The following is a 22,267-nucleotide window of genomic DNA, read 5'->3' on the forward strand; positions in this document are numbered from 1 at the left end:
ACTTTACCCAACCTTAGTGCATGACATGGATCCTTTTTTCTGACAAACAACTCGTCATCGTCTGTGAAGAGTCAGGAACATTCTGGACAATTCGAGAGGTAGTTGCTATTTAACCTGATTTAACACTGATATTTTCTGTTTTAACTGATGAATTTTTCAATTATATTTATTCATATTCATATTAAAATTGGTTCACATCCCCAGAATGTGTACCGTCATCCAGCTAGTGAAAGGGAGATGGGAAAAGGTGCCCATCATCCCAGCCTCCGTGATAAAGCTCAGTGACACATAAAAACTAAGTGTGGCAGACAAATTCTACATGGGGTCTGAATTACAATAATAAATAAGTGTTATTGCTAACATTTGTTAACTTGCTAAGTTTCAGACACTCTGACACATGGCTATATAGTCTAAACAAATGACAGATTTTTAATGACCAAGATAATAGGCATTTCAGAAACCAATAACAGGTTTTGTTAGTAGCATCTACTTCCTATAAATAAAGAAGCTAGTTTCTCTTGCTTGCAAAATGGCCATTTGGAAGATCCAAGATCCTTGCCATAATTCTCATTAATCTGTGACCCGTATTTTCGAGACTCTGTTGCTACACACAGTGTATTAGAAATGTTTTGATGAAAGAAGTTTTAATTAATCAAATGAGACTTGATTTAGTGGGATTTTGCGGACAAATCTTTGTTCTCAGCTGTATAAGTACAACTTGTTTTACCAGTGGGTAAGGAAAGGCTTACTCTCCTCTTTGAAAATGGTAGTTTTAAAATTACATGTATTTACTTGCCTTATCACAACAGAACTCACCAGCTGAGGCACAGAATTACTTGTATATAAAAGACTCCTAGGTAAATCGAGCAATTGCATTTGGCGGGGTAGGGGGGGAGTTTAGTTTTTGTACACAGTTGTTTCTGGCATGAATAAAGAACAAATAACCTGAGACTTTTTTTACCCCTCTTTAACTTGTAAATATACTTGGGACAAAAGTTACCTGGATGGTTAATGTAGCCCAACCCATGACATGTTTGAAAAACCTACAGACATTTATTAACACTTTCGTGTACTGTGCAGAGGTGTTTTAGCCAAAGCTTTGGGTTTTGTATGGGCAGTTTTACTGCTCTAGATCAGGACCTGCCAATACCTTTAGAGAACTTTTCCAAAAAAAAAAAAAAAAAAATCATTTTTCCTTATTGTCCCATTTAAGTCTGCAGCAAACGTCATCGTCTTCTTCTTTTTTCTTTTTTTAAGATTTTATTTATTTATTTGACAGACAGAGATCACAAGTAGGCAGAGAGGCAGGCAGAGAGAGAGGAGGAAGCATGTTCCCTGCTGAGCAGAGAGCCCAATGCGGGGCTCGATCCCAGGACCCTGAGATCATGACCTGAGCCGAAGGCAGAGGCTTTAACCCACTGAGCCACCCAGGCGCCCCGTCGTCATTGTCGTCGTCATCTTCTTGTTCTTGTTCTTGTTCTTCTTTTTCTTCTTTTTCTTGTTCTTGTTCTTGTTCTTGTTGTTGTTGTTCTTCTTCTTCTTCCTCTTCTTCTTCTTCTTCTTCTTGTTCTTCTTCCTCTTCTTGTTCTTCTTCTTCCTCTTCTTGTTCTTCTTCTTCTTGTTCTTGTTTTTCTTCTTTTTCTTCTTCTTCTTCTTCTTCTTCATGTTGTTGTTCTTCTTCCTCCTCTTCTTCTTCTTCTTCTTCTTCTTCTTCTTCTTCTTCTTCTTCTTCTTCTTCTTCTTCTTCTTCATGTTGTTGTTCTTCTTCCTCTTCTTCTTCTTCTTCTTCTTCCCCCCTCCTCCCCCTTCCCCTCCCCCCTCCCTTTCCCCCTCCCCCTCCCCCCTCCCTCCTCTCCTCCCTTCTTCTTCCTTTTTCTTATTCTTCTTCTTCTTGATTCTGTTCATTTATTTGACAGAGAGAGAGTGCACAAGCAGGCAGAGGTGCAGGCAATGGGAGAGGGAGAAGTGGACTCCCCACTGAGCGGGGAGCCCAATGTGGGACTCAGTCCCAGGACCCTGGGATCATGACCTGAGCCAAAGGTGGACGCTTTACCGACCGAGCCACCCAGGGGCCCCTGCAGCAGACTTCTGTATCTCAAGTCTGAAGAGAAATTTGCTTTTCTCTCAGGTGTTCCTTATGATTCCAAGTTAAGCCATAAACAATAATGAGCCTAGATGATGGGTAGATTGGATTCTTTTTCTCTTAGCCAAGTCTTTCCAGTTTGGTTCTTCCATACAGTACCAAATGGTTTGTTTCAGCAACATAAACATTTTGCTTCTCTTTTGACAAATAATCTTTCAAAACAAGAGTCCCTTGTGGGTCCTTCCCTTATCCTTGTCAATCTCTCTAAATGTGCCCTTAACTCTCTTTATAGTTGTTGAGAACATAAATGTCTCTCAGTCAGAAACTTTGTGTCCTATTTCTTTTACTTTGTGGACCAAGGCACTAGCACCTTGTGCGCAGGTGTGGACAGGTCCTTATTGCTGTGTGTGGACAGGTCCTTACTCCTGATCTCTGCCATACTGATGAGTTGGAGCCCCAGTCAGAGCAAAGCACATCAAGTTTCTTTCTTAGCACAGACACAGTAAAGTCGCTACATGAAGCTTTGGTCTGCCCAAGGGGAAAACAAACCTCGAAGATTAAAGTGTTCAGGGAGTGTTCAGTTGTGTCTCCACACACTTGGTGGCATCCATTCTGCGAGTCTTCGGTTATTGTGAGGGTGTGAGACCAAGAGGAGGGCGGCCATTATTCCTCTGACTCCTGTCAGACTGCTTTGGCTAACTAGCCGGAGAAAGTTTTTGTTCAGGGTTTGCTGCTTCCCCTCAGAGTCAGCAGAGAATAAGGGACCACTGGCTGAGTGGGGACATGATCCCGGGTGGAGTGAGTGTGGATGCCCAGCAGGGCCCAGGGGTTGGCTCTCTGTCCCTGGCCTCTTTGCACATTTCCCAACAGTTGCTTAGCACCTAGTCTTTTATCTTCTCTTCCTTGCTCAATCACTCTTCTCTTTTAAGGCACGGTGGACCTGTTCTCCCACCTCGGCCCCCAGCCTCCCCGAACACGCCTTTCCCTGCTCTCTACTCCTCCATTCGTTCTGTGCTTGGTCCGTGGAATGTGGCTCCAGAAGGAGGGACCATATCTTCTTGGCCAGTGTGCGTCTCTTTTCCTCTTTCTGTTTGATCCTCATTCTCCTTTCTGTCCCCAATTTCTGCACACTCTTCTCCTCCCCTTGCTTTCTTTTCATCTCCTTCCTCCTTCACTGTTCCCCATGGATACACCTTTCCTGAGACTGATTTCACTTCCTGTGGATGTCTGTCACCTCTCCTCCTTCCAGTCACTGGCATCTTCTCCCCGAGTACCCTCCTTAGTGTTAAATTCATCATCAGCAGTATTAAACCAGAGGACACGCTGGAGAAAATCCTGCTCTGTCATTGAGCCTTAAATCTTCTCATTGTCTAAATCGATAAACACTTCTGAAAGTTTAAACTTTGCTGCACTTAAACATTATACCAAGTCTCATAGGACCTAACCTAAGGTATTAGGGTAGTAAAAGCTTTTTAGATAGAATATTTAAGTTTCCAGACAATCCACTAGATATGGCACTTTGAATTTTCATTTTACTTCTAGATGGTTCATGTGAGTAGCTGAAATGTTTGTCAGGTTGGACATCTGCTGCCTTACACAAGAAAAAGCTACTCAGCACCCCTTAGCAAGGTAGGCATCCAGCTGGTCCATGTTGTTGGGGTCTTTCAGGAGACCCAGTGGCTCCTTCCCCGTCTGGGGAATCTGGTGAGAAATATGACAGAGGTCTAAGAGACCAAAATATCACTTTCATTACTGATGAAGAAGGCGAAGTCTGCACCGTGTACACCGAGAGTGATCTTTCTTACTCTGAACTCCAGACACACCCAGTCATGGGCACCACGGACCCAGAGCGGCAGTCTGGGCCCCCTGGGAGAGCGCAGTCCAAAGGAAAGGCAGCGGAAGTAGCTGGGCTACACATGCTGTCTTTCTCCTTTCAGACATTCCAGTCAGAGAAGTGTCTCCCCTGTCAGCGCAGAGCCAGCCGTAGTCAGAGATGAGTCCTACAGTGTTATGCTCCGCTTGGAAGGAGACGCCCCTCTGATGCACATCCAGTGATCAGTCTTCCCTGGGCGTGGGCTACCTTTTGGTCAGGTGGCCACCTCAGTCGAGCCAGTGGTCCTTCCCTCAGGAGCAGGAGCCTGACGTTGTTTCTGTGGAACACTTGTAATAATGAGGGGTTCTAGATCATAGCTGTCCTGGGGACCAGCACAACCTAAGTCCTGCACATCACGACACCACCATCCGCTTTGTGGGTATTTTCTGAGTGATCAGTTGGTTCATTTCTTCATGCCTCAGTTTCCATATATAACACTTAAAAGTCATGTTTGATCAGTCACCAAAGAGAGAGAGAACACACTGCGATGAGAAGAGCGATACCCTGGTAGATTCTGTCTGTCCTATGTTAGAGGTAGCAGGTGGTCCTCTTAATAAGACTGTCCCAGAGAGTACCATGTTGAAGCTGGCCAAAGACAGAGCTATCTAGGAGGAAAGACTCCACGCGAATGTTCGAGAACAGGCAGGACAAATAGCTTTCATCTCCATCCCCCTTCTCTTTATTGGCAGTGACCGCCTGCAGTGCTGTACCAAGAAAGATGTTGAGACTATACCCCAGCTCAGTGGCAAAGAGCTCTGTGGTCATTGTCTTCCACAGAGGTGAGAACGAAGAGTGGGAGCACTCGAGCCAAGCTCTGGCCACTGCAAGTCCAGCTGCCTGCTGCATCAGAAGCAGGAAGCAGGGGCTGCCGGCTGCAAAGGCGTGAGATGAGCCTGGGTTCCCATATGCCACAGCCACAGGGCCAAAAATGTGGACTGTAGACAGCAAATGTCTGCAGACTTTTTCTGTAAGTGGCCAAATTTTAGGCTTTGTGGGCCATGTATTCCCTATTGCAATCACTCACCTCTGCCTTTTAGCACAGAAGCAGTGTAGACAGTATAGGAAGGACGGGCATGGCTCTGCCACAATAAATCATCGTTCAGAGACAGACAGTGAGGCCTAAGTTGCAGCCTGGTGTGGTGGGTAGAGAAGAGGCCAGCAGCAAGACCTGGAATTCTGGAAACGCCTCATGGTCTCTGAGTCTAAAGCCCTCTCCATCCTCAGCTCTGAATGGTTTTGTAAAAGTTGAGAAAGATTTGGGCTCTGAGAGTCATTTCTCAAGGACCAGATTAGCAGCGAAATCTCTCAGTCGTTCCCCCATGCAGGTACAGAACCATGCGCCGCGATGCACTGATGTCCCTTCTCAGACAGCCGTGGAGTTCCAGAAATCAGGATTCCAGACAGAAGTCTCACACCACCAAAATTACCTTCGAAAATTCCTGAAATCACCCGTGTGTTAGAATATACATGAGTTGAAAGCCATAAGGTAGACTGAAGAAAGGCACAAAGGGGAGCTCCATGCAGATGCTTAGGTATATAGAACACCCCTTCTTTACGAGAATGGCCCTATTCCTAGTAGGTACAGAATGTTACGGCATTCTTGCTTGCCAGAGGATTCATTCGGTTCCAGTTTAATAGTAAGCCTCCCAGGGGCACCTGGGTGGCTCAGTGGCTTAAGCCTCTGCCTTCAGCTTAGGTCATGATCTCAGGATCCTGAGATCGAGCCCTGCGTCGGGCTCTCTGCTCAGCCTCATCGGGAGCCTGCTTCCCCCTCTCTCTCTCTGCCTGCCTCTCTGCCTACTTGTGATCTCTCTCTCTGTCAAATAAATAAATAAATAAAATCTTAAACAAACAAACAGTAAGCCTCCCATACCAACAGATTTTATATGTTGCTTTTTTGGACACTTAACATAGTTGAAAGCAAAAGCAACAGCAGCTCACGTGAGCGCTTGATGGATATATGTTAGAGTTGGTCCTCACCCTCGCTAGCACGATCCTAAGGCCGTGCACGCCGGCCTCACAACCCGGCCATCAGCTTCCTGTCGCTGCGAGCAGTGGCTGCAGCTGGCATCTTGAGAACACTTGTCACACTCACACCCTCAGCAGTGGTTTCTTCTTACCGCGGCAGAAGAAATTATCGAGGAATGTAGGGGTACACAAGATAGAGTCCTATAGGGTATCTTAGGCATTTTTGATTTTTCTAGAATGTGAGGGATACAAGGCATTTCTGTAAGATACTCATCCAACCACAGTAACTTCCCAAGGTCACTCAACTTCTCGTGACCAAACCAGGTATAAAGAAAGTCTCAGTTTTCTCATCTGGACATGGGAATAAACATACAGCAGTCTCATGAAGCAGATGCGTTTTCAAATAACCTATACAGGCCCTGGCTCAGTAAACGTTAGCTGCCATCATTACCCGAGCTCTGATTCCAAACTCGACCTGGTGGGGACTCTGGGGGCCTTGGCGACAGTGTGCCGAGCAAGGTGTGAGATGTCGGGAGCCCGTCGTCTCAAACAGGGGAGGACTGCTGATGCAGCGGGACTCTACCCCGGACTCTCGATGAAGTATTCCATTTTTAACAGTACAGTAATAGGACAAAAAAGATGTGATAAGTTATCTAAATTTACATGTCACCAAGAAAATGGACCTCTTCTATCTGCTTGTCACTTGAAAGGAGAATAATGAAAGAGGATCAAGGGCAAAAGGACAGAGAACATTTTAGGAGGAATCTGCTGCTTTGTAGAATTGGGTTCGTTTCCACTGACCTCCTTTCTCCCCAGGACGGAGCGGGGAAGGTTCCATTGCTTAGAGCCAGGGTTGAAGTATTGGAGGATTTATGGGCCGTGCTGACTCTGTCCCAGCAGCTCTGCCGTCGACAATCTGCAAATGAATCACTTTGGCTGTAGGCCAGTGAAACTGTATTTATGGACATGGAAATTTGAATTTCATGTAATTTTCATGCATCAGAAAATATTATTCTTCTGATTTTTTTCCCTAACTATTTAAAAATGTAAAAACTATTCTTAGCTGATTTAGAACTGCCCTGACTTAGAAAACCAGGCCGAGAGGCAGACCTGTCATGGCTCACTGGTAATTTGACCTGAGCAAATCATTTAATGTTTCTGGGCCTCAGTTTCCTCTAGTGAAAACAAGAGATTTATCCTAAAGGATAATTAGGATTCTTTCTAGCACTAGAAGGTCAGGCTGTGTGGTTGTCCTGTGGCTTTGTAGTCAGATAAACCTAGATTCTTAATCCCGGCTTAGCCTTTGACTTGCTGGGGTCATGGGGCAAGTTCCTAAGCTTCCCAGTTCCTCAATTATCTCATCTGTAAAATGGGGATTAAAAACAAGGTCTTCTTGGGCGCCTGGGTGGCTCAGTCAGTTAAGTGGCTGCCTTCGGCTCAGGTCATGATCCCAGGGTCCTGGGATCGAGCCCCACATAGGGCTCCCTGCTCAGCAGGGAGTCTGCTTCTCCCTCTCGCTCTGCCTGCTTGTGCTCTGTATCTCTCTGTCAAATAAGTAAATAAAATCTAAAAAACAAAACAACAAGGTCTTCTTTAAGGTTGCTAATGGTTGAAGTGATACAATAATTGTGAATCCCTTAACTCATGTACCCAACAGACATTAATTGCACCTAGTGTATATTCAGTAAGTGCCAACTATTGCTTTCTTAAAAAAAAAAAAAAAAAAAAAAAAAAAAAGCCCAGCTCCCATATACATCCAGACTGGAGAGTAGTTTTCTTCGTAGCCCTGTGATAAGCCTGACTGGGCGGGGGGGGGGGGGGGGGGGCGTACCTTTTGAACAAAACCCAGTAATTTCTGTCTCTTGCAAGTATTGAAGGCAAAGAATAGATTTTGATGAATTAACCTTGCAACTCTGTTTATAGCTCTCTCACTCCACCTGCTGGCAGGAAGTCAGTGGTAAAACATGCACCAGTGGAGACTTAAAAATTTAATAATTATTCTTTTTATAATATCCTCTGCCAGTAGACTGAGATTTCATTATCAAACCATCCCCGTTTGATTCTCTGTGCATTGCCATTTTTAAGGCATCGGGCAGATTTGAAAAGCTTAGCAGCTTTTCAGCAAGCAGATGTTAAGAAGTGCTTGAAGTTAAACAAGTGTGAGTCAATCAGTTATCTGTTTAGGTGGTTATTAAAACTGTTGTCCTGCAGCCTCATTGAAAAGCAATGCAGCATTTAATAAATATTAGAGGATGTCAGCAGCACTATTTAAATGTGGGGAAGAGATCAATTCCCTTTGTAATTGCATACACAGGCATAAACACTGTCTTTGGAACTCTTAATTCTGTGTTGGAGTTTAAAGCATCTATGGTGGTTTCTGTTTAGAAATAAAGACAAGGAAGGGGATGGGGAGCAGGTGTCAGCCACCTGCTGAATCAAGAAGAAACCAACCTTTGGGCGTCTGAGTGGCTCAGTGGGTTAAAGCCTCTGCCTTCAGCTCAGGTCATGATCCCAGAGTCCTGGGATCAAGCCCCACATCGGGCTCCCAGCTCCATGGGGAGTCTGCTTCTCCCTTGACTCCTCCCTCTCGTGCTCCTTCTCACTCTCTCTCTCTCTCTCTCTCAAATGAATAAATAAAATCTTTAAAAAAATTAAAAAAACAAACAAACCCTCTGCCTTCAGCTCAGGTCATGATCCCAGGGTCCTGGGATCGAGCCCCACGTCGGGCTCTCTGCTTAGCAGGGACCCTGCTTCCTCCTCTCTCTCTCTCTCTCTGCCTGCCTCTCTGCCAACCTGTGATCTCTGTCAAAAAAACAAATAAAATCTTTAAAAAAAAAAAAAGAGGAAACCAGCCTTGAATATTCAAATGAGCAGTGTCAATGAAAGGAACCCACACATCAGCAAACATCTGCCCAAGGCTTCCCCTGTTTTTCTTTTCTAAGGATCTCCTTTTGACGCTGCTAGTTTTCTTTTTGACCCTCTTCTCTGTGTGTTCCCACTTTCCCCTTGGAGCTGCTCTCTCGCAGTAATGAGGGAAGCAGGGTGTGTGGGCAACAAGGCAGAAGGGTCCAGGGAGGAACCAGCCTGGGTGCTGGGACAGAGTGCTGGCGGGATCAGGACAAGGGCTGCTGGGCTGGGACTTGATGGGCTTAGTTTTTGCCCTTGCTCTCTGTATCGGACTCTTGTCTATACCTCTTTATTTTCATGTGTCTGTCTCTCTGGGTTATTCCTCCTGACTCTCTCTTTCCCCTCCCCCCCCACCAACTCCTTTCTGTTCCCCCCTCCTCCCCTTCCCTCTCTCTCCTTTTTCTCCTTCTCTTCTTCCTCCCTTTCCCTGTCCCTCCCTTGCACATGCTGGTGTTCTGAGTATGCCTGGCCTGTACTTAATAATTAAGGCTATAATTAAAGTGTAACTGCAAGCATAATTAAAATTCACTTTAATGGATCCTGGAATTGTGAAGCAATTAGGCATTTTGATATGGCCTTGTAGGAACAGCTGGAAGGAGAGAACGGCCCATTTTCCTGAGGGCTGTTCCACCCCTCTTCTGGCCTCGCCCCCCTGGTTGTTAACCTTGAGCAAGAGGGCGGCGGGAGGCCAGGCTGAAGGGAAGCAGAGCTGCTGGGCCAAAGGCGGGGCAGCCGCTTCGAGTCCTCCAGGCACTCAGACAGCCAGCTGCTCCTCGGCCCTTTTAGAGGAGGCCACTACGGAAGCCGAGAAACTCAGGAACAGTCGCGCCTTATTTTCAGGTGGTTTGGGGCCTTTCTTTCAATGCTAGTAGTTATTTGGGGGATATCAGGCCAGCAACGTGATCAGAAAGCACCTTCCCACCCTCACCTCCTGAAGCACACTTGCCATGTATGAGTCTGTCCATCGTCATTCAGTCCATCAACAAGCAGGTACTTTGTAACAGCTGCTGCGGCGAGTTCGGAGAGATCCTGGTGGGCCGGCCTGACACAGTGTCAGCCCCCACGAAGCTTATGTTTGGTGGGCAAGAGAGAAATGTTAGTGAACAATCCTAGTAGTGCTATGATTCTGGATGTACAAGGTACTGCAGAAGCTCTTTGACAAGCCCCTGCTCTAGTCTGAGGGTTGGGGGAATGGTGACAAGGAAGGCATCCCCAACAAAATGCCATTTAAACAATAGCTCACGGACGTTTGGGTGCCAGCCGAGCAGAGAGAAGGCAAGAGGTGTAGGCGGAGGACTCAAGGCCAACGGCCCAGCATTTCTGCAGTTCACGAATTTCTAAATCAGTCATGTTTCCCCTTTCGGAATACCGGGTGCTACATTGTGTCCTGAACAAGGCATTACTTAAGGAACTGACTTAGGTTTCTTGGTTGCAAGGAAGAGTAACTCGTTCAAGGAGTCTCAGAAACCTAAAATGGTCAAGAGCTGTTTTCATCCATAGCCATGGAAAGGAATACAGGTAAAAGTGCATAAACAGTTCTCAGAGCGGATGGGAGCGAGGATGCAGCTGGCCCCCAGGAGGAGGGAGCTGAGGCGTGGAGGCCGCCCTCTGGAGCGTCCCTCCAGCAGCCTGTGCCCCTGACAGCACTCCTCTCTGCATGTTTGCACTGCCTTCCTCTCGCATGCTTATTACTTAGAGCTGTTTATGTCCTCTCAGGGCTGCCCCGTTCTATTTCATGTATACTACCCATTCAGATTCTCAGCAGAGCAAATCTAACTGGACAAGCTAATGACCATCATCTGTATTTGGATCACCCTTGGATCAGGTGCAGTCGCGCTGTGGTAACAACCCTTATCTGCCTCCAGGCAAAGAACACCACGTGGTCCTTCCTCTAGCAGGAGACTGGGTAGCGTAGGTATAGCCAGACAGGGAGGTCGGAAAAAACGGACACCTGAGTTGTACCTGATCCCTGCTCTTAAGTAATTTATAGCATCATTGAAGTTTAGATGATCTCATGTGTGGGAAAGTGCTACAGATTTTAAATGTCAAACAGGAGTCACCAGGAAATCAAAAACCGAGTGGGAAGAACAAAGGATTTTGAGACTGAATCCTGCCAATCACTAAGCCTCAGTGCTCTTGGCCAAAAAAGTAAATAAATGAATAAAAAGAACTCATTTATAAACACCTGACTCACAAGGTCTTTTAGAAACACGAAACTCAAAAGTTCAAAGTCTCAGATAAAGTATTGTGGGAAGACTGAAAAACAAAGATTCTTTTTTTATTATCATCACTGTGATTATGATGATGATGATGTCATGTATTTATAAAAATTGTAAGAAGAGGTCATCCAAGGTTCAGCATCGATAGTTCAAGCATTAGGTCCAGAAGTCATTCAAACCAGTGCGAGATCAAGTTCAGTGTTTATTCCACTATTTCCTAGCTATTACTAGCCATGCTAGCTAGACCTTGACCTTTAACTTAATTGTGTCTCAGTCCTCCCCTCTGTAAAAGGAAAATAGGAACAGTAGCTATCTCAGGGTTGCCATTGAGGAACAAATGAACTAATATACTTGGGATCCTGGAACAATGCTTGACGCCTGCTAAGTGAGAGCTGCTATTATTGCTTTTGTTAATGTTTCCACCCCTACTGGCACTGCTGATTCTTGTAGCAGTCCAGTTACACAGAGAGAGCTTGACAGGCTTGGGCAAGATCTGTGTGCACAGTACTCTCACCAAAGGAGGGTAGAGTCAGCGATGAGGAACGTTCAGGCAGGTGAACCTGCATCTTGATGCATGGGGTTCTTGGGAGCTGTCTGTTGAGATTGGAGACGCTCTCAAGAGAAAGGAAAGAGGGAGGAGAGCCTTTTTTTTTAATCCTAACTTAGATTTTTCCCCCTAGCAGAGAACTCTAGTCCATGTCTCTGCTGAAGGAGATAGAAATTTATATATTTAACTTTCATTGACCTTCTGGTCCAAAGACCAATTCCATTCTGTGTCAGTCAGGACTTTGCTTCACATCGTGTCATGATTCCATGAAAGTCCTATGCACAGATTAATGTCAGAATTCCTTAGCCTTGCATTGAATACCTGCCACAGTCTGATCCTCTGTCCTACTTTTCAACCTCCGGGACCTTGCCTGAGACTTCACCAAATGAATCAAAATGGACACTGAGGTTGTATTAATGAAACAATAAATCTTAATATCTGCATTAGTTAAGTAACCAATATGTAACACATTGCCCTGAAATTTAACAGCTTAAACCAGGAAGGTTGTTGATCTCATAGTTTCTCTGGTAGGGAATCTGGGTGTGGCTTAGCTAGGTCCTTTGGCTCAAGGTCTCAAAGCTGTAGTCCAAGTGTCAGCCAGGGCTAGGGTCATGTCAAGACTCTAGGGAGGGGTTGCTTCCAAACACACTCCTGTCGCTGTTGGCAGGATGCGGTTCCTTGTGGGCTATCAGACTGTAGGCCTCAGTTACTCCTTGGCGTTAGGCTGTAAAGCAGTCCTGGGTTCCTTCCTTGCTGACTTCTCCATAGCACAGTCCACAGTATGGCAGTTGGCTCCATCAGAATGAACAAAGAGTCAGAGGGAGCAAGAAAGAAGACATGGGCTTTTGTGACTTAGTCCTAGAGGTGACCTTTCATCACTTTTGCTCTATTCTTACTCATTAGAAGCAAGTTGCTGGCTCCACCCACAGCCAAAGGGATTATACAGGGGCATGAGCACCCAGAGGTGGGGACTGATCATAGCAGAGCCATTTTTGGAAGCTGCCTACCACACTTAAAAAGTAACATGTCAGTTAAAATAATGCTGGCTCTTGTAACAACAGAGAAACGCTGAAATGTGATTCTTAACATAATAGAATGTTCTTCCTCATTCATATAAAGGCTAAGAGGGTGAGTGAGTGGGGTGCTCTGCTCTACAGAATTATGATAGTATCCATGCTGAAGGAGTTGTTGCCATCTTCAAAAAGGTGTCTTGGCTGGCAATGTTCCAGAGTGCAGACAGGGAAAACTGGGTGACTACAGAGGCTAATATTGGCCACTTTTATAGGTGTGTGTTTCATGTCCACTCACATGCCCTTGGCCAGAACTCAGTCATGTGATACCACATAGATGCAAGAAGCCCTGGGAAATGTAGTTCCTGGTTGGGCAGCTTCCTCCTGGCAACAGCTGTCCCATATAGAAGAGAAGCATGAAACTCGGGCGGACAGCCAGGCAAGTCTGCCACAGATGCGCAGACATTCATTTATGAAATCCTTTCACATGTATTATTCCATTTGCTTCTCATCACAATCTGTGCTATCAGCATTATTATTCTCATTTTAAAGAGGAGGAGAGGTGGGGCATGGGGAGCAAAGGGCGAGGTAGAGAGAGAATCTTAAGCTGGCTGCATGCCCAGCACAGAGCCCACGATGTAGGGCTGGATCTCACCACCCTGAGACCATGACCTGAGCTGAAATCAAGAGTTGGAACGCTGAACCAACTGACCACCGGGGCGCCCCATTATTGTCGTTCTATAGACAGGGAGACAGATTGGTATATCTTTAGAACATGTAGGCTTGTATAATTAGGGCGAGCAGAGTTCAAGTTCTCATCTCTGTTGTGTCATCTCTGAAATAGGGTCAGTAAGATTTAGGCACCATCGTCGTAAAGATTTCATGTGCTGCTCACAAGTCACTTAGCATCATATCTGGAATATAAAGTGCTTAATGAGTATTAGTTATGGGGCAAATGACCCTAATGTTATGTCTGGAGATAAAGAAGTTGAGACTTAAAAGAGTTACATGATTTACCTAAAACAATACAACTAACGCACAACAGAGCCAGGATGAGAAGCTGGGGATCTTACAACTTACCTACCTTTTGAGTTGTTGCTATCCACAGAGGCCATTCAGTAGATTGCTGTGGAAAACAGCAGTGAGTAAGCGTGAACTAAAGACACAGTGCCAAGTGTCCCCTTCCTCACCGCTGTGGGGACCCCAGGCTCCCAGGAGAATCAACACTGCATCACCTTGCTAGCACAACTCTTCCTCTTCAACTCTGCCTTTGCCTCTTTGGATGAAACATGCTGACCGAGTGCCTCCTTTTTATTTGTATGTGTAGGTCCTCCAAGGCCTATATTTCAAGGTCTTTGTTTATAAATAGGCTCTGTCTTGCTAACTAGATAGAAGCATAGGAAATGATGTAAGATGAGGTATTTCATTAGACTCTTAAATTTTATCACATTTCTCCTACGGGCTCATTCGCTCTGAAAGAACAGAGAAGCAGTTTGCATGCTAAACAGTTAGTTGCAGAAGCACACCTTTGGGCAAGGGGGTGGAGGGTAGCTTGGCCTGCAGAAGTTACAAATCCAGCAGGAGTGCAACACCGAGACACCCCCTCAGAGGCTGCAGTGCTCTTTTCGGGTCCTCTGCCATTTCTGTCAGACAGAGTGGGTAGGAAGCAAGAACAGAGGTGTGGAATACTGTCCTTCCCAAAGCAGTAGACTGGTGCCATCAGTGGGTGGGTTCTCAGAACGTTAGCTGAGTGCCAACTCAGTCCCTTCATTTCAAGAGGTCTTTGAGACAAGTGACTTCTGGCATGGGCCAAACCTGCATGAAAACCACTTGACTATAGATTATCAGCAGAAATTTCAGCTTTTATCAGTTAAAAAAAAAAAAAAATCCATTGGTCTCATGCAATTCCTATCTTTCATCTTGTTTTCTAGCCAGACCACCACTTGTTAGAGATCTTGCCACATCCTCTTCCCTGTCAACGACATTGATTAAAACCTATAATTAATTCATTTCCTGGTGAAAAGCTAGGGATTGGTCAGTCCTTGCATCTTCTTGTGTTACTTTCAACATTCTGTACTGTCCCACTATTTTTCTTTAGATTCCATATTCAGATTATTTAAGCAAGGGATGAATCCATTTCAGAGGATTTCCCTCTTTCAAACTAGTTGACTAAGTAGTCACTAGTTTTTCTTTGTTCACAGTCTTGTAAGAATCTTGCAAATAATTATTTGCATTTTTTTAAATGCCAGAAAAAATATAGGTATTTGAGGTGAAAAGAGCAAACGAAACAAAACAAAAACCATAAAACAAAAGAAGTATATTTGTCATCTGAATATATGTAAATAGCTAAATCTGGATCCTAAGAAGCTGAAACTGAATTTAATTAAATTGTGTTCATGAGACCTGGGCATTGCACAATTTCTGCTCATAGGACACTTCCCGGGGCACCACCTCCAGTTTCATTTCAGTGACTCTTCGTACCCTCCCAACCCCCACCTTCTAGGAACCAATGTCCACGAGGCCCAGAACATTCTCAATAACAGTGGACTCCCCATTACTTCGGCCGTCGACCTGGAGGACGCAGCCAAGAAGTCTGTGGCCAGCGTGGCTAAGAAGTGACAGCTCTGTCCTGACCCCTTGGAGGAAGAAGTCCATTTTGCCAGAAAAAGTAATGTTTCTGTCATCACTGTGAAGGAAATGATTATCCCATTGAGGGAAAAAGGAGAAAGGATGAGCCGGGGATGAATCACTGTACCTAAGTTCTTAAATCTGAATTTCTGCATTTTCTTGAATAAGACAGCTAGACAGCCAAATAATCTGATTTCACTTAGAACCTTTATCCATGTCCTGTTCTCATACTTTTCCATCATGGTAAGCCTGCTCAGTAGGCATGTTTCACTAGCTTTGGGGGAGCAGTCTATTTGGCCAAACAGTGTGTGTATATACACAGAATTTGAGAACAGACCTTGGTTCATTTACAACAATTTTACAGTAATTTTTAATTAAAAAAATTGCATGCTTTAAAAAATTCAAGATTCCATTTGACAGACCATCAAAAAGGCACAGCTAAGACATTGAGAAGTGTTGTGCACACTGCAACAGCTTCTATGAGTTTCTAATTCCAATGCTTAGAAAATCCCTGAATGTTCCAAAACATACTATTGTAGAGTAGATGATCCACATTAATATCCCACATGTGTATTCGACTGTTTGCCTTAATATTGAATATACTGTTTACCTCACACTAAAAATATAGCCAGGAGCCTTATTTGTGATTTTGGCATAGAAGGTTCTATTTCAATGTCAAAACTGAAGAATGCTGATTCTTATGGAAATCTCCATAATTAAGTCATTTCAAGACAAGACCATGCTGAAGATCAAATTCTGTTGTGTTGGTATCTTTTCTCCCCTCTCTTGTCCGTCCAGAATCTACCGGCTGGGAAAATGTAATTGAGAGAATGTGGCTTTTTCTCATAATGTCCATTTCTGTAGTAGGAAGGAATTTGAATTGAGTCTTTGTTTAAATTTTGGTAAATTTTTATCTGTACACAAATTTAAATAAAATTATGTTTTTTAAGCTCTAAGGACTGTGTATTTCTCATTTTAGTCGATTTCATTCCTCAAACAGTTTTTCTTTTACATCTTAGTTGTGACTTCAAAATTAGAGAATTTGGGTTGTTCTGGGATTATTTCAGTTCCGCTCAACTTTGTCAACCACCATTTCTGTTAACAGATTTTCAATGAAAGAATAAAAATTTTATACAAACCAGAAGCCCAGGTAAGTGTCACAGATGTCTAACGGTTAAAATACAACTACAGTTTACACAATGCTGAAGGAAATATATACACGTAAACTTGTTCCATTTAGTGAGGCTCAGTTGCCAACATTAAAGTTTTTTCTTTTAGTGTAGAAATGTTTAGCAGGCCAAATTTTTCTGTTTTTTGTTTTTGTGTTTTGTTTTGTTTTTATCAGTTCACATTGTTCTCATAAATTTCACTGATGGACAACAGTTAAAATGTCATCTTTTTCTAGCTCCATATCTTCCATGGAGAGAAAAACCATAAATTCAGTCTTATGTGCTTTTCTAATCATTATGCAATGAATGAAAAATGTTAATAATGTCTTTTTAGGTGTGTTTTGGTTCTTGATTGTGGATAACCAGTTAGTATGATGAAAGAAATAACATGTACATTGTCAGACAGAAATCAGCGTATTTCTATTGTTTTGCCCTTTGTAAAAGCCCATGTTCCTATAACTGCATATACTGTTGTTTCTAATGAATCCAATTTGGAGAAGGAGATAAAGAAATTAAATCATTTATGTGATTATTTTCTAAAAGGATTAATAACAATCAAATAGTTCTTTATTTTCAAATAAGTGGTTATTTGTCAGAATTAAGGTTTTTTTTCTCTCTTGGAAGGCCCAGGTGTCTGAGTTTATGTTGCTCACACAGTATCTTGGTGCTGAGCACAGCATAGTTTCTGTAGGTATTTGTAGAATGAGTCACTGGTATGTCTGTGTTGACCCAGCTATTGTGACTGACGACACAGGGTAGAATCAGGGACAGTTGGTGTTGGTGGATCTGAAGTCCTCCATATGTTGCCTACGCCCGCATTCCCTACATTTCTGACCTTCCAGCTTCCCCTTCTACTCTGTCCACTGCACCATATGTAAGAATCAACAGCAATTTCCCTTCAGGCAGATCAATATTTTGGAAAGTTGGCCCTGCTCATAGCAAGAACACCCATGAAAGGAGGTGACAGTCTCAACACAGTCCTCAGTATGGAATAAGCCTACGAGCAGTATACACTTCTTACTTGAACTGCTTTGCACACGGGATTTTAACGGATTTGCTGATCTACCCGTCATTCTCCATGTATCGACATTCACTTCTTTTCAGTTGATTAATGTATGGTATTTGTCCAGACTCTTGTCTGACAAAAACCTAACTCAAGTTTAAGAAAAATGGGGGAGAACTGTTTTGCTCTTGTGATTACAAAAGACAGAGGTTTTTGGTTACACTTAAGGCTGGATCCAGACACTCAAAACCTCAGAACCCAGACTCTGCATCTCAGAACAGCTTGTCTCTCGTTGGCTTCATTCTCATCCCATTTCCACAGGCTGGCAAGATGGCCTCTGTTCATGCCAGGTGTATATTCTCAAGTTGAACATCTCTGAGAGAAAGAGAGGGAGCGGATGAGAAAGAGAGACTGAAAGGAAAGGAGGGAAGGAAAGAGGGGGAAGGAGGGGGAAAGAGGGGGAAGAAGAAAGATAGAAAAGACTAAGGGTAGAGGAAGGAAGGAGGGAAGCTACTCTCTTCCGGGAATTAAAGAAACATCTCAGAATTAGGATAACCGACTATTTTTGGCCAGGAAACAATCCCTGAAACTGTCCTTCTGGCCAGGAGTTTATAGGGCTGTCATGAGTCTGAGTTAAACACCTACCTTGTCGGCCTGAGGCTGAGACCAGCCTGACCCAAACTATCAGAGCCGAGAGCGAGGGAAGGAGAGGTAGTTCCGCCAGGAAAGCTAGAGATCTACTAAGAACAAACAGTGTATGCAGGGAAGGGAAAATGATGACAACCACAGTCATCAACCACGAAGCAATGAGGTGGAACAAATTATTCCATAAGGAGCTTCCAACTCTAGAATTTCATGGTTCTATTCTATTAATTTCTTACCAGTTCTTTGAAATACATTTTTACCCAGGCGCACAAGTTACTAGGTTTTTTTGTATAGATGTTACTTGAGTCATCTAAATATTTGACCTCAATTGGTTAGTCTTGAACAGTAATGTCCGTCTAAGAAATAACAACATTATGGCACTTAGCTCAATTTTGGTTTCGTATTTACGTTTTAATTCAATTCATAAATTACCCAAATAGCCAGGAAACTTTAAAGGATCTGACTAGATCTGTGAATCATTTTTAATTAGTTCTTTTATGACTTATATGCTGTATATATCCCTCTCAATTTGCTGAGGGGGAAAATCATCCTAAAAATTATACTGTTTTTTATTCAAGGTCTTAATAAAACTGGGAAAAAGAATTATGTTTTGACATTTCTAAATTAAACATTTAAAAGCCTGTGATCACTTGCAGGATGTAATCTATATTCAAAAAATTAAACTAAATAAAAAACATACAGCTGTGGTTTAAAAAAAAAAAACAATGCGGGGAAGAACAAGGAAGAATATGTTCTTACACATCCTTCTGGATCTGGAGTTGGCAAATTAAGATGTGAGGGGCTATTTTAGTAAATAAAGTAGTATTGGCACACAGCCATGCCTATTTATGTTCACATCGTTGATGGCTGTTTTCATGCTATAATAGCAGTTCACTGGTTGTGATAGAGAATTTATGACCCTAAAATATGTATTACTTGGTTTTTTAACAAAAGAATTAACAGGTATATTCTAGTCATCTAGATAAAATATGCAGTATTACTCCAGAGTGACAGCAACAGGTTATTGTTTCTGAACCAGGAAAAGGCAGACTTAGACATTAAAGTGAAACCAATGAGTAAGTAGGAAATGGGATCTCTGATCTTTCCTAAACCTTGGAAGAATTTAGTAGTCTACAAAAGGCCATTTGCCAGTGAAAACTTATTCCATTATGTTAATTTTTTCTTTTCATCGCCACCAAAATTGCCTGCAGGTAGCTTGGTATGCTATTGAACATATGCTATTCTTAACTACTTACAGGTGTGTTGGAATAATATCAAATCATGGCTATGAATATTGAACTCCCAAAGAGCTGAACCTATTGAGTCACCTCAGAGTGGTCCTCGCTAGAGACTGTTGTGCGTAATTTAATCTTGGGGTCCTGGGATGTGCCCCTGATACCCACAACTGCTGCAGAGGCATTAATTCCATTTTATCATGGAAGAAACAGTCACATAATGAGATAAAAGTTGTTCTGCTAAAATTGCATGATTAGTGGCAAAAATTTAGGGTTCTGAATTTCTGGTAATCCTATCACTTCCATGGCATCAGTGCCCAATAGAACTTTCTTCGCTCACAGCAGTTATGAGTATGGTGCTGTCCAGTATGTAGCTATAGCCACATGTGACTTTTGAGCATTGAATTTTGAAGCCTATTTAATTTCAGTTAATTCATGGCCACGTGTTGCCAGTAGCTACCATATTGGACAGCAGAGCTTTACAGTCTAAATCTAATGGGTTTTAGAATGCATCATTTTCATATCAGAGGACCTCACATTGAGTGCTTACTGTCTGCCAAGAACTTCACATATGTTGTCTTTGTTAATCCCCTTAGCAACTCTATGTATCCATCATTGTTATTTTACATATGAGAACATTGTATCCCAGGGAAGGTAAGAATGACCACGAACACACAACTGCTATGTGGGTGGTCAAGATTGAGATTCTGATCTTCTGATTCCAAAGCCACTGCTCTTGGTTTTAAACCTGTCAGGACCCAAGTTCGTCATAGTTGTGCTGCATATTCTCATAGATAATTTTAAAGAATGTTTGAGGCAAAGATATTTAGCAAGCTGAGTTCTTGAATCAGTTTCCTTTTTAGTGTACCCCATACCTTGAAAAACAAAATTTAAAAGCTCAAAGGTCAACTTACACAACTGGGCAAGTTAAATGGACTACAATGGGAAGGGCACCTTCCTGGTTTTGCACAGTGTATAAGGCAAGAGCCCTTTCCCAGGGACTTAATTCTAAGGGCCTTCTCATTAATTCATTGCCTTCCCCAATATACAAAAGTATGATTACCCAGTAAGACAAAAGGCAGGAGAAGTAAAAGCTGGAGACATTATTATCACAGCAATAGGAGGAAATTTGGTTAACGACCATTGCCCTTCCTCTGCAAAACATTAGGTCCAGAAGTCTTGTCTTATATTTTGATATTTGAAATAGGCCAGTTGCAATTCTTAGGCATCTTATGCCAAACTTAACAAATCCAAAATTAATTAGATTTCATAGGCCAACTATGACAAAATACCCTTTTTTTCTTATTCCTACCTTGTGTATGCAGTGGCAGTTAACAAATGGGAGCTTGTTTATTTAATCCTTTTCCTACCTAGGGGAGAAAGAAAGAAAGTTAAGTCATTAATGTAGTAATCAAGAGATCTGTTCTGTGGCCAGACAGAGCTGGGGACAAACCGGAAGTTTTGAAAATTCTTATTTGGAGTTTGTTTTCAATTTTCTTTTAATGTTGAATATTTGTGTGCTCTGAGTCCTTATAATTATTTGCCCTGCATGGGGAACAAAAAAAAAAAAAAAAAAGGAGGGAGGTGGGGGATTAGTTTTTAAGAGACCCTGTATTCAAACCATATGTTACAAACAATGACTAAACTATACTTCATTAAAATTTTAAAAATTTGCAGAAAATTTTTCCAGAAAGTGGAAATAATTCAGATGTTTATAAGTCATAAGTAAATAAATAAAATAGGGTCTATCCATGTGAAGGAATATTATTAATCCATTAAAAGGAATGAAGCACAGAAATGGTACAGTATGGGTGAACCTTGAAAGCACTACTAAATGGAAGAATCCATATCATATGATTTCATTTATAGGAAATGTCTAGAAGAATAAATCTGTAGAGGCATCATGTAGATTGTAGCTCCCAGGACGTGGTGAGAGGGGAATGAGGAGTGACTGTTAAGGGGTACAGGGTTCTCTTTTGGGTTAAAATTATTAGACAGGGGTGATGGTTGCAAAACTCTTTGAATATACGAAAAACCACTGAATTTTATATTGTATAACTGTGTCTCAAATCATTTTAGGTAGATGATGGATGGATCGATAGATGAGTACATGGAAGACCTTGCATTAGGATTTCATGTGTTAATAAAAGCATAGGCTCAGTTTTATTTGCAGCCCTTGTCTCATTGTCTCATGGATGTAGTCATGTGACCCTACCAGTTTGTTCTCCTCTGTGTGTGTGTTCATGGAAAGAATAGTAGTATCCTTGCTTTCTGAATTTCAGTGAAAAATCTGTTACTCTTTGAAATATTTCTGAACCTCTGTCTATAAAAAAATAGTCATTGTTTCCCCCCAAAATACTATGTCTTTGAACATTTAAGATTATTGTTCTATTTTAAATAACCACTAGTTTTATATATTTTCCTTAGAGATTGCTTTTGAAAGTTGACTTTCATAAGGACTTTTCACATACTAATTAAGGTCCCTCTAACTTTCTGGTGTTTAGAATGTTACACAGTTTGTGTGAACACATTAAGCTCTCAGAATATTGCATGTGGATTTCAAATAATGCACTGAAATACATTACATTTTTCCAGAGTTCTATTTTTAATTTTTTTATAAAAACCCAGTAACAAAAAGAATTCTACTAAGCAAGATTGGCCAGAATATAGGGAAATAGATATCCTCTTCAGTTTGGTAATTGCTATGTTGTCAGTAAAACCTTTTAGGAGGGCAATTTTTTGGTACAGATTGACAGGCTTAAAAACATTCATCACTGTACGTCTGCTGGATGGTATCAGGTGAAACCAGAAGAAAGAACACCTGGGCTGATCTATTGGACTGCAGCAAAAGCTAGAAGCTCTGTGCTGAAGGCAGAAATGATCCCACCAGAGGGCATCTTTCCTCACCACCGTTGTGAATGGTGACAGCATGTACTACCAACTAGCTCGAGGTAACCCTATCCTGGGATGCATAACAAAG

General features: G+C 42.6%; 1 protein-coding gene across 3 annotated transcripts in view; it reads left to right on the forward strand.

Moving 5' to 3' along the window:
* Positions 1-16,191, forward strand: part of SUCLG2 (succinate-CoA ligase GDP-forming subunit beta) — a 274,984-nt gene extending 258,793 nt beyond the window's left edge. For all 3 annotated transcript variants that reach the window (XM_080830084.1, XM_080830085.1, XM_080830086.1), the window contains one exon: positions 15,111-16,191. In XM_080830084.1, the coding sequence (XP_080686210.1) occupies positions 15,111-15,226 (116 nt within the window). In that variant the 3' untranslated portion in view covers positions 15,227-16,191. The remainder of the gene's footprint in view (positions 1-15,110) is intronic.
* The last annotated feature ends 6,076 nt before the right edge of the window (positions 16,192-22,267 follow it).

Source organism: Martes martes (genome assembly GCF_963455335.1).
Source record: "Martes martes genome assembly, chromosome: 1".
Taxonomy (NCBI): Eukaryota; Metazoa; Chordata; class Mammalia; order Carnivora; family Mustelidae; genus Martes; species Martes martes.